The sequence below is a fragment of the Ptychodera flava genome, assembly GCF_041260155.1.
Source record: "Ptychodera flava strain L36383 chromosome 3 unlocalized genomic scaffold, AS_Pfla_20210202 Scaffold_25__1_contigs__length_14229661_pilon, whole genome shotgun sequence".
NCBI lineage: Eukaryota > Metazoa > Hemichordata > Enteropneusta > Ptychoderidae > Ptychodera > Ptychodera flava.
In genome coordinates this window covers 729,965-742,977 of record NW_027248279.1, presented here as the reverse complement: position 1 = coordinate 742,977, position 13,013 = coordinate 729,965, and the positions used below count along the sequence as shown (strand labels likewise).

At 36.8% G+C, this 13,013-nt stretch overlaps 2 protein-coding genes across 2 annotated transcripts; both read right to left on the bottom strand.

Annotated features, from left to right (window-relative positions):
- Positions 1-1,047: 1,047 nt before the first annotated feature.
- LOC139125670 (tyrosine-protein kinase receptor Tie-1-like) lies at positions 1,048-4,423 on the bottom strand. Its single transcript, XM_070691771.1, has 4 exons — positions 4,267-4,423; positions 3,831-3,927; positions 3,114-3,213; positions 1,048-2,269 (listed from the first exon to the last, which is right to left on the bottom strand). Exons 1-4 carry the CDS (start codon positions 4,355-4,357, stop codon positions 2,153-2,155), a joined length of 405 nt encoding a protein of 134 aa, XP_070547872.1. The 5' UTR covers positions 4,358-4,423; the 3' UTR covers positions 1,048-2,152.
- A 737-nt stretch (positions 4,424-5,160) lies between these two features.
- LOC139125669 (tyrosine kinase receptor Cad96Ca-like) lies at positions 5,161-10,255 on the bottom strand. The gene is made up of 10 exons (XM_070691770.1): positions 10,061-10,255; positions 9,229-9,307; positions 8,557-8,709; positions 8,117-8,147; positions 7,654-7,754; positions 7,312-7,337; positions 6,589-6,775; positions 6,178-6,288; positions 5,766-5,953; positions 5,161-5,388 (listed from the first exon to the last, which is right to left on the bottom strand). Exons 2-10 carry the CDS (start codon positions 9,305-9,307, stop codon positions 5,194-5,196), a joined length of 1,071 nt encoding a protein of 356 aa, XP_070547871.1. The 5' UTR covers positions 10,061-10,255; the 3' UTR covers positions 5,161-5,193.
- Between the last annotated feature and the right edge of the window lie 2,758 nt (positions 10,256-13,013).

Genomic DNA, 13,013 nt, shown 5'->3' with positions numbered 1-13,013 from the left:
AGTCAGGTAAATGATTTCCATGTGATAATTTGGTCATGGAACATACGGAAATAGCCAATGCGAGAGGAGGAAATACTACCTAGGTGTGGCCAGAGTGAGTTCTGAGGAAAACAATTATAACAGCAAGACTTGTTCGATGAACAAGACTTGCATACCGCGCTTAGAACATGACCAGTGAATGGAGTAACGAGTAGCTTGACAGACTGCCATTTCGATCGAAGTGAGTTTCTTGCACTAGTAAAGTGCAAAAGGGATGAAGCTTGGTAACGACTGACTAAAAGTGCGACAACTTACTAAATATAAAGAAACCAAAGAATAAGGAAATTCACTTTCATATCTCAGGAAACAGAAATGGATTAATTTACAAGAGTGGTTATATTGAAATTCCCGGTGAGCAACTTCTTTATCGTATCGGTGTAGGGTTGTACTCTGACAAGGAAATTACGTTTACTTTATAATTAGACAGATCCTTTCCGGGAAGTAGCAGTGTCAATTTAATGTGATACTGTTGAATTGGCAGCTTATTATTTGCCAGTAGAGTGATATTATTGTATTGGGACCTGTAGAATCTCCACTAAACGTTGAAAAAACAAAAAAGCAAATCTGGGAATGAGTTGACCATGGCCGCCTATAAATATTTCCATCGAAACTTATTTTGATCGAAGGCGTAAAGAGTTATTAGATTATTAAAGCATATCAAGAGCGTCCCGTAAAGTTCAGATTTCATAACATTGTGAGGGTATTTCTTTGAATTTATATTGCCGTTTCATATTGCGTTAAAGTAACCCGTTATGGTGCACTGGACTGAAGAACAAGTGACTTTGAGAACCGCAGAGTCGCTGCGGTAAAGTGCATCCATGATGTTGGCCTACATCAAAACTAAATGACTTCAAGGTGCGTGAAGTATCAATTCAAATAGGAATGAATCACTATGAAGTTAAACCTGTGTGTTGATACAAAACAAACAAATAAACAAACTCTAGAGCATCCGGAAACGACTGACGCATAATTTAATTTCATACATCGAACAATACAGCAAAATATGTGAGCCTCCCTTGTGCTTCTCGGATTATGTAATAATAAAGTAATGTGAGTTGAGCTTGTAGCTTTGTTGAAATTAGATTCTACAAATACTCTCAGATGGAACAGTGTCTGTGTGTAAGTTAGGCTAAAAAGTGAACATTCGTACTTTGAAACACTTAACACAGCTCTCTCTCTCTCTCTCTCTCTCTCTCTCTCTCTCTCTCTCTCTCTCTCTCTCTCTCTCATCTAAATGAGCTTGGAATAATCTAGTCGATGAAACTCAATGTTTAAATGTTTTTGGGGTTTTTTTTTTGCAAATCGTTTTCATAAGTTTGAGTTAAAAACAAGACAGGTAAACTTTTATGTCTTCCGAAAACTTAATGCGGGAATATGTCACCACTAAACAGCGACTGATTACATTTCGAATAAGCGACTAGCTCTCAAAAAGTAGAATGCGGGAAATAAATCGTACCAGTTTGATCACAGTATTTTGTTCTCGTTGGGAAATGTACTATTCCATGAGAACGTACGTCTACCAATGCGTACACTGATTAAAACTTGAATAGGCTGTAGACATATTCTTGTGACAAGAGACTAACTGACAAGTTGACGTCGTTGAGCAACGAAATTGAAGATAAAGTCGAAGATGAAAACAAAAAATGCAGACACTGATATGCAATCATGTAAAAAGTATCTTGATGACTTTAACCACACTGCGTAGTATATGTATTATAATAAAAAGTAGGAATATTTCTGTATGCTGAAAAGTATAACATCCAAAAGTTTAACAGTGTACTCTACATTATATTGCTAAATGGAACGTATGAACACAGACTATATACATCTTACAGATTCTTTTAAGTACAGTTTTGGCAAGAAAGGCTAAAATGAAATCGACGCTAATACATGGCATGTTTTTGCTTTAGCGGAAATCATCTTGATACAGGTCATTTAAACTTCAACGAAAAGTCCCTGTGATAAATACAACTTTGTCCACTTTGAAATAAAGAAATCGTGAGGTCATCTGTGTGAATGAGAGATACTGCGCAGGTAAGTGATTTTTGCTTCTTGCATTGCACTACATGGTAGATTTGTCATCACAAATAGGGACTTGAACACCAACACTTCTTCAGACGTTTTCTGAGAGGCTCACGACCGATCTTCTGTCAAGCGTTCGTCTCTCGCGTTTTGCTTCTCTGTGGTCTTGTTGCACTTCTGCCTCGAAATCTTCCAGTGAGATGAAATCCTGGCAAAATTTGGACACGCACGTTAGTGGATACCTTTCAGGTTTTACTGCCCGGGGTCGCAACATTATCGAGCAATTAGGGAGCCCTGTCTACTAAAATGTCAATAAAAAGTTATCTCTAGTATAAACTATGACTCAGAAATTTCAAAATGTTCGTCGTGCAATTGCGGTGTTGCATTGAAATTTACAGTAGTACGCGCCTCGAAAGTGAAATACTTAAACTTTTGCTCTAATTGTCCTGAATGAAACTTTCAAAGATAATCATACCAAATCAAGGATGAAAAATCGGGGGGTCACCGTGCAAATTGAGGCATTAGAGAAACAAATTACTTGACATTTACGGAATGGGGTATTTCAAGCTCAAAATGATCACCATCCTCACTTTTACTCAAGGGGGAAAATTTAAAAAATCGATTTTTGATAAAATGAGAAGGTCAAAGTTTTTCTTTTAATCAGATGGCTTTTCGATGAACCCTGACAAATTTGTAGATAAGAAAATAATTGTGAAAATTTGGAAGTCCGAATGTCTTTGCTCGAGGCGCATTCTACATTAAAATCACTCTCGGGAATTCCACGCCCCTCTCCGGCCGTCAAAACTGAACTGTCCCGTACAAGGATATTTTCGATGACATATCGCTAGTGTGAATACGGCATTTGCGCCCTCACATGCGCATGAAAACATCACTTTAAGTTATCGCCACCAGAACACCGGCGTGTCTCTTTTACTTGTATTGTTTGCCTTCTTACACATTTTAAAACACATTTTCTGCATTGACGTGATCATTTGGCTCCGAGGCAAGTTTCTGTGCGACAAAACTTCGTTACAAATAGAATGTTATCTTACCTTTTCCGCTGTTGCCATTTCTTCAAGCTCTTCACTGATATCTTCGAACGTTGGTCTTTGCGTCGGTGAATCTTTCCAACAATTTGTCATGATGTCATAACTGAAAGATTAAACATTTCGGGAAACTTGACGTACGTTTTTTTTCAAGTATATTCTACAGGCTACATTCAGAAATATATTCAGGAAAAATATGTTCAAATTTGCTTTCCAAGTGCATTGTTTTCGGTCGTCCCGACTTCGTTTTCTTGTAACGTTGCATGCCCATTTTCTTGCACATTTCAAGCAATATTGTAATTAATTACAAAGGCCAGTGTTGCAAGTTTCATTTTGTGAATTGCAAATTCTTGTTCTACACACAGAAGCTTTTTGAAACCTCGAATATGTAGCACGTCGACTCGGCGCCTGTACGTGTAACATGCACTGTCATTGCTTCTATTTGAACTCTGGTCTGCACTAGATATTTGCTGTCAATAATACCAATGCAGTCTACACTTGCATAGGTTGTACTGACAAGCTGAATATTGTGTCTCAACATACCTAGGGGTGTAGACGAAGAAGAGGCTATTTTTGACATTAGAAAACGAATACTAATAATCATTCAAAATTACAGCGTTTTTAATAGATAATAAAAAATCATAATGGTATCGTATTTTCACTATACAGTCATATAAAAACAACTTAACTTTGCTTCTGTATTTCATGGAATGCACGACTTACATTTGCTGTTCGCAGTGTGTAGGCTTAGGCATTCTGTAACCTACAGGTACCTTGTCGACGATATCAAGGGATGACATTCTCTGATACGGTGTTGACCCTAGGTAAATGACAAACAGGTTGATATGAGAATTTATTCAATTAGAGATAGCGAAATCAGATTAGAACGCCATTATAGAAATGGCAATAAAATAGTAAAGTGAATATTGAACGTCACATGATTGTTTTAAATTACATGTTTGGTTTGGTTTTGTTTTGTTATTGATTTTTTCGTACTTTAAACAGGACTCTTTTTCTTCAAAGCTGTAATTCAAGCCAGGCGAAACGTCGATACACAAGTACATAAATAATCTCCACCTGCGTGATATGTATTTAGGTGCGCCCTCAACGTTGTCCAAGGAGAATTCTTTTTAGTTGATGTACTTTGACCCGAACCTACCTAATGTTACTATCTCCCACAGTAAGATGCCATATGACCAAACATCACTTTCAGTGGAATACACGTCGTACAGAAGGCTTTCAGGAGCCATCCACCGGATTGGAAGTAAACCCTATGAAAGCAGAAGCGAAAAAAGGAAGGAAGGACTTTTGATAAATGCAAAATGCACAAACAACTTTGATAACCTCGGCGATATTTTACATGTCCGCGTACAACGGATCTAAATATTATTGATGCAAACATAACTCAAATAGTATTATATCTATTTGTAGCATTTAAATGTCGTATTGCGATGCCGAACATTTCATTTTAACATAATGTTGAATGTTTTGGTAGCATAATGCGAAATCTTTCTGAGGCTTGTTTTTCTTCAAAAGTTTGATATTCAAGGCCGACGCGTACGGAATATTACATGGCAGATGTCAAACATATGTCAATGTTGGTCCTACAAATCTCGAAAGTACTTCTGTATTCTTCAACCGGTGAGTGCTTTGCATGGCACCAGAGAGTAGCAACGCTTTATGGCGTTTGTCATACTGATGTGAACTCCTGACAAAATAACAAAATCTGATATCACATGTCAACTTTTTTATATTATTTAAACTGACATTATCTTTGAGTAACAATTTTAAACGTTGTACTGTCATGCTAGGGGTTGATCGCGGAGAAATTACTGGAAAACGATGGTTTCAGTAGTTGACCTTTCGGACTTTGTCGTTTCCTGAGAGTTTTCGACTACAAGAGTGTACTGTCTTTCAGAAATACACAGTCGTTTCTAGGGTGTCACAAAATCTTGGGAACTAATCATAGGATCGATTCGGCGATAAGCTTATTACGGGGAAAAGAGTAAGTTGTTATATCGGGCTTACTTAAGTCTACTGCTTGATGGTGCAAACTGTAATATTGTATGAGTGCTGAACGCATTTCCTAAATCGGGTAATATAAAACTACCCACACCTGAAGCCGCACTTGGAATTCATTACGCAAAGTGATACTTGCCTCTGTTTTCTTTTCGAGTTCGTCTGTATCTAACACTCCCCTTGAGAAGCCAAAATCAGAAATCTTGCACGTCTTATGTTCCCCGATCAGAATGTTCCTAGCTGCAAGATCCCTGTGTACACACTATGCAAAGTGACAAACAAAAGCAGAACGGATTAAGTGTTGGGACAAGTACAACTAAGTAAAAAACAATAATGACAGCAATTTCCTGTACACAAAGAGGCTGAATGTGTTTTAATTGTGTTAATTGTGTAGATCTTGTCACAGAACAGCTGTGGGATCAACGCATTGCGCATGGGCAAGTTTACTTTTGGCAAAGACAAGTTGAGTTACTGAATAGTAAAAAAGACGTTCAAAAAGACGTAATCGTTTGATCATTTATAAACTTCATTATATATGACACACGTATTGTTAAAAGTGGCAGAATCAGTTGATACAGTTTGAAAGAAGTGCAGTCCGCATTCAATCATAATAATCAAGTTCATTCCGAGAAATCTTACCTCCCTTTCAGAGAGAAAGGCCATCCCCTGGGCAATTTGCCAGGCGAAGGAAATCAGATCACGTGGTGTCAGATATTTGCTCTTAGGGTATAGGTTTTTGTAGTTTGATAGAGTGTTTGTCTTGCTCTTCCTTAGGTAATCATGGAGATTCCCACGAGACACGTATTCCATAATCAGGTAGATAGGGTCTTGGCAAGGAAAAAAAAACATGTGATTGAATGATGTAGAAGCAAAAACGTTATCCGTGGAATAAAAGTATATAAGACAGCGTAGCAAACGACAATACATGCATTAATAAGATGCAGAAAAGTAGACAAACAGACACAGAAAAGAATGCAGGCCTACAGAAGGACAGGCGCATTGATTGAAAGGAACGAGTCAAGATTTGCACTAGGGTGATATGCTGCCTTACCTTCATCTGTGCAGCACCCGAGGAGCGAAACAACATTAGGATGTGGTGGTAACTTCATCATTAACTTAATTTCTCTCATAAGCTCTTCCTTTTCATTACTTTTGGCGTCGTCTGGTACAGTTAGAAGAGAAGTCACATGAGGTATGATTTTTTAACATTCATAGTAGTATATTCCCATATTAGTTTAAAACTTTCAAAATATGATATGGTTGTGGTAAGTTTAGAGCAAAATCTTTACTATACTTGCTTGTTATCTGAGCTCTTTATCTTCAGTAATGCTACATTGAATTGTACGTGACAGACGTTGTTTATAGAATATTACATTGCACAAACGTGAAAGACTTCCTCACTGAAGTAGATTGGCAGTTTGGTTCAGCATGACATCGAAGAGAACCGCTGTTATTCTGTTACCTTTCAATATTTTCACAGCCACTGTAGTCCACTGGTCATTCTCGTAGACTCCAAACGCTGCGGCCTTCATAACTTTCCCGAATTCACCACTTCCAATCGTGTCTTGAATGATAATATTATCTCGAGGATATTCCCAGGATTTTTGGGTTTGAATTTCATAGTCGTTTTCCTTTCTTCTCTTCGTGGACTGATATAGGATAAGATTTCACATGCATAAAAACAGTCATTCAATAAAGAGAAACAGACATGACGTAAGCAACTTACACTGTTTACATACTTTCCTGATTCCACATTTAGCGACTTATATATTATAATATTGTAAAGGTCAAATGAGCGCGAAATGATAGATTTTATGATGGATGATGTATCTGTCTGTTCTCCTTCAGCTTCTTGGACCTGTCTCTAATCAACTCTTACATCACTTTTTAAATTGCCCACGGGGTCTTTCACAAATCATTAAACATTCATTTTCCCTAACTCCCCCTTCACATATCCATATACAATTAAGCGACCAACAAAACACAAGCAATCATCTGACCAACAGCATAATAGTCAACCATTGGATCCAATCAGTCAATTTGGTAGTCCATTCATTCATTCATTCATTCATTCATTCATTCATTCATTCATTCATTCATTCATTCATTCATTCATTCATTCATTCATTCATTCATTCATTCATTCATCCAGTTTGCCATAAACACATTCATCAGGAAGTCATACCTGATACGCTGACCTGGTCTGTTTTGCTGCAAAATTAAAAATGTAAGAAAATGTGAAGATTGGGAATAAAAGTAGGTTAATGTAGTTACAAAAATGGACATATGCGGGTAACGGCAGAAACGGACAGCGAATGCAGAGAGAAAGACAGATCAGGAGATTTTTCAATATGCATACTGTAGAAACGCTGAGACATGGAAAAAATAACCTTAATTTGTAAAACACTTAGGAACACACACTAAAATCTGATAAGAAAACTTAATTTCATTGTCTTTAAATGTAAAAGTATTGAAATTGTGATGTATTTGGGGTGCTTTGAATATCTATACCATTTCTGTTTCTTACCACGATCAGTTTTCACGTCTACGAGTCCCATGTACACGTCTCGAGGTCTTTGGGAATCGGAGCGGTCTAACTTAGTATAGTCAATGCCTTCGGGCTCCTCCCTGTGGGATTGAACAAAGGATTATGTGATATCTTTTCTAATCATTCGGGCTCCTCCCTGTGGGATTGAACAAAGGATTATGTGATATCTTTTCTAATCATTCGGGCTCCTCCCTGTGGGATCGAACAACGGATTACGTGATGTTTTCTAATAGGGAAATCTCTTAAAATTTAACTTGACTTTCAAGTCAAATCAGAGATAAGTACGATAATTCATATTTCTTACAGATATTACATTTTCTCAATCCGAAATCCTCAAATATTCATCACTTGATAAAGCGTTATCATCTCCATTTAAGATACAACGAGAGACTATATCGTATATATCAGTCTCACATGGTGCAGACACATTAAATGTAGTTACCTCTCTTCCAGGTTGGGACCCTCTTCTTCCTCTGATTTCAGATTTAAAATAAAAATGTTATTTGAACCAACTCCATAAGAAAAAAATACTTTAATCAGAAGGAAAAAAGTATAACTCATTAAAAGATAAAAAACCACCTGTATATCATAATAATATTGTAACTGTTTCGCCATTAAAATCACATTTCCTACTTCTCAACTAGCGTATTTTTAAATATTCAATATAAGCCTTTGGTGGTTTTGCACAATATCCGTTTTTTTATTGACATTTGAGTTCTATTGAGTCAATTTTAAGATGCCAGTAATAATATACGAAATGGTTACATACATACTCGTTTGTTTTGATTTGTTGACGCAAAAACTATCAGTTTATATAATTTTGAAGGAAAAAAATTTAATCCAGAGAACAAAACTGCTAGAAAGTAAAATAAATGCTCTTACCTTTATTTGTGTCGGATTGTCGTCTGCACCACCAAACTATGAAGACTATAATCAAAGTGATTATTAAGACTCCGCCGATTGCGATGAACACGATTGCTATAGTTGGAAGAGCGTATCCGTTGACAGGTTCCTCGGGGGCATCTGATGCTTTGCCTATCGGGAGTGAGTATTTTTGTAACTTTCAAATTTCTTAATCCAATAATATTTTAACAACATACAGAACAATACATACACACACACACACACACACACACACACACACACACATATATATATATATAATATATATATATAATATATATATATATATACATACATACATACATACATACATACATACATACATACATACATACATACATACATACATACATACATACATACATACATACATACATACATACATACATACATACATACATACATACATACATACATACATACATACATACATACATACATACATACATACATACATACATACATACATACATACATACATACATACATACATACATACATATCTGTGTGGAGGGGTGTGTGTGTGTGTGTGTGTGTGTGTGTGTGTGTGTGGTGTGTGTGTGTGTGTGTGTGTGTGTGTGTACGAACACCATTTCTAGTTTTCAATTGCTTGCTTGCTGATTGAATATTATTGATCTTTATAGCCCCTACCTCTTGGAAGATACCAATCTTGATCGTATCGTTTTTTGGGATATTTTATATCCGCACTAGTGGTGTACGCTGATGGCATCTGAGAGAGAGAGAGAGAGAGAGAGAGAGAGAGAGAGAGAGAGAGAGAGAGAGAGAGAGAGAGAGAGAGAGAGGAGAGAGAGAGAGAGAGAGAGAGAGAGAGATAGTAAGTCTCAGGTAACGACATAGCCTTGCCTTGGACCGGGTGGCTATTTAAACTTGCCAAATCCGTTTGCTATAAATTCAACATATCTAATTACGTTGCCTTACTATATATTGTCTCAGCCAGCCAAGTGCACTCAATATAGCGAACGTGGTGGTGAATTTAACAATAGTTAACTCGCCTGTATGTCAAATATTACAGTATATAGGTATTGCATTGTACATATAAGAGTGTCAGCGCGTTTGCTGGCAAACTTACTCCAGTAAAACACTGCAATTTATTATTTACAAACCCAGTTAGTGAAGGGCAAAGGTCACACAATGCAGCCGTCGTCAGTATTCAATACAAAATGGAGAAGTCTGTTGATCTTGACAGGTCTTTCAAACGATACGGAATTGAATTATACAACATGCTGTACAATTAGTACTCCCATATATAGTAAATATGACTTCGCAGTCTCAATTTTGAAGTTAAATTGACTACTCAAACGGTATTTTCTGCAATCATCTAGATTGAAGGCAGTAATAATTCATGTCATAACAGCCAGTCGTAGTACACTCATATGTTTTAACGGTGTTAAGTTTATGGCAACAGTTTTGGTATGATCGTTTATACAAGCAAAAATATTAGCTCTCGAAATTGACAACTTACTTCAGTAAAGTTATGGGTAAATAATCTCCTCCTGGGTGGCGATTTGTTTTGTTGCTTTTCGTGATGTTTCACATCACACCGGGCTAGGTATTTGCTGCTCTCGTACTCAGTGTTGTCGCCATTAAACAGGTGCTCTTCTAAAACTGGCAAATAATTAACGAAGTATACCAAGCAGACACTGTCAATGTTTAATATGCTATCGGCATACGCATGTACGTGATTTCACGTGTTCTACCCAGTCATTGCTTAATTTGGGCTCTACAGCTGTAAGGACAGGTCATCAAAGTCCAGAGACATTGTCTTAATTCATCGGTTGCAAGCGATGCATGTTATCTCGGTGCCCGCATGTTGATTATATTCTTACCTGTCATCCATTACAGTCCATAAATCGTCATTTTTGCAAAAATCTAAATTAAATCCTGTTTTCCAAGAATCGATCTTCTACAAAAGTGAAATATTTATTTATTTAGGCTTGCAGATCTGTTTATAGCCAATGTCATCAATCCAAGATAAAGACAAAAATCTGCGCCAGTTAGTATCATAGGTAATATATGTTCACAACGCGTACCCTAGTATACTGAGACAAAAAAGGGTTGGTTTGAACTCCTTGCTGCTAAGAAAATGAATATGAGTATTTATTGTGTAAAGGCGTCTTATTCTTTCGAAACAGCATTCTGTTTATGTCTGTTTAGATATGTGAACTTGCGCACATGACTGCATTAATACTAATAAAAAAGAATAAAATTCAACGGAAACGAAAGTATGAATTTTCAGTTATAGTCTGGCCAATCTTAAATATGAAATTTACAGATAAAAATAGACACCCATCGTCATGTTATCACGTGAGGGAATATGTCCGACAATAAAAAATGTGCGCTGAAGGTCTGTAAGTCCCCTTGATATATAATCTGAAAATAAACTGTGTGTTTTTATACGCTTTTTTAATATTTTGTATAAACACTTAACATAAAGTTAAGAGCACAACATGTTATCATATATAATCAAATAGGTTAAACATTAAATGAAAATAGTGATTTGTACTCTAAAAGATTCATCTTTAATTCCTGAAATCTGATTTTCGCGACTGGTCGATCATGAAAGTACACCTGAACAAACTACGAACACTCTTTGACCTGAATTTGCATGGAGAAAACGTACAATTACAGTGCGAACTATACGGATTAGTTGCATTTGAAAAATCACAACAGCGCAACAGATGCGACAGGAGAGTCAGAACGATTCCTTATCTATGCAGATATGTGCAAGTATGTCATCATACAAACTACACTACCCAAGAAGGAATAGGTACCTATAAACTGAATTAGGCTTCGACCTGCTTTATTACACGATCAAACAATCTGCATTTGGATGAGACTTGTTATCGCCTGAGTGCGATGAATATCACGTGAAACATTTTCAGCAAGTTCAAGTGACACGGTTCAGTATGGTCATTACCTCACACTGGTCGCACATCGGTTTGCAGCAGAGTTAGAATTAAGATAAATATTTTGTCGCATCTTCTGTCTTCCTTGCAGAGTTTTACTTATATTTTTTTTAAGTGAGTTACGCCTTGGGGCCTGATATTCCGATTTTTAAATGTTTTATCGTAACGATACTCTTCTGTTTACCACTGAAGACTATAGGTGAGCAAACGCTAATAGAAACCAAACTAACTAACAATCGCCAAACTTTATTTCGATAGGTTTAGGTAGACCTACCATATCGGAAAAAAACTCATATATCTTAACATCGTGTTCAATTTCATGCCGCCGAACAAAAGAGGTCAGTTACCCCACAGTCCCTGTACATGTACTGTCATTGACATTCATAAGCGTGAACGAAGAATGGACGCTTTTGATATCTACTTGACCATTGTCACGGTGATAAGCAATGGCACTGTCCCTACACAGAGAAGGACCGTGACTGTGGGAAGGTATCTCTGCATGGTTGCTTAAGCTTTTCATTGGTTTTGATGCACACCGCTGACCGCTGGTTGAAGGTAATTCACTCCAAGCTGCTTTTACATCTGGTGAAGAGACTTGCTTCTGCAAGTATTTAGGTAACATGTTACTTTCCTGTTGTCTTTAAGTAAATTTGATACTACGTTATCTGGTAGCTCGTAAAACTAATATAAAGAGCACATTCTCCATAAAAAACAAACAAACGAACGAACGTACAATATTTAACTTCTCTTGAAATCATTGATATTTATCATTTTAGCCACTAATTGTAATTGGATAGGTTTGATTTTACCATATTCACTAAGTGTGAGACTCTAGCGTGCTCCTAGTTTTGGCGAACACCGTTGTGTCTTCTAACGTAGGGGTGAGATGCGATTCTCTAATCCATTACTAACCCATTACCTTAAATTACACCTTCATGTGATAGATTAATTAAAATGATCAATATTTCCCCAAAGGTCATTATTAAGCGAGCTAAAACACTTTTGAATTCGGTGTACACGGGTTTTAAACTGTTGATATACCACCTTGGAATCCAAGTCTTTTTATTTTGTTTTAATTCAAAGAAATAAATCCAAAACACATTGGTGAGACGCATTGCAAACCGATTTGATTTTTTTGTTAATGTTCTGTAAAATTTAACATAAACTAGGCGATATAAAGTAGTACAACAGGCTGACTGATGAAAGTGTTCATAATGTAGAAAGATGAATGCCATAGAGGGCGCACTTTAAGGAATCGGAAATTGCAATTCCCGTTGACAGTATTTTACTGGATTATCTGTGAAAGCACAATTTACCTGTGTGGGGTTGTTTATGAAGCAGGATATTTTGAGTTCAAGTGATGGAGACAGAGGCGGTGGCTCTATTTCTTCAAACTTTATTACTACAGCTACGATGAACAACTGATACAATAACATAATGTATCAGAGGGTGGGTAAGTGACGACCAGATCCAGTGGTGAGCGATGCGCTCACAGTATACGCATAAACA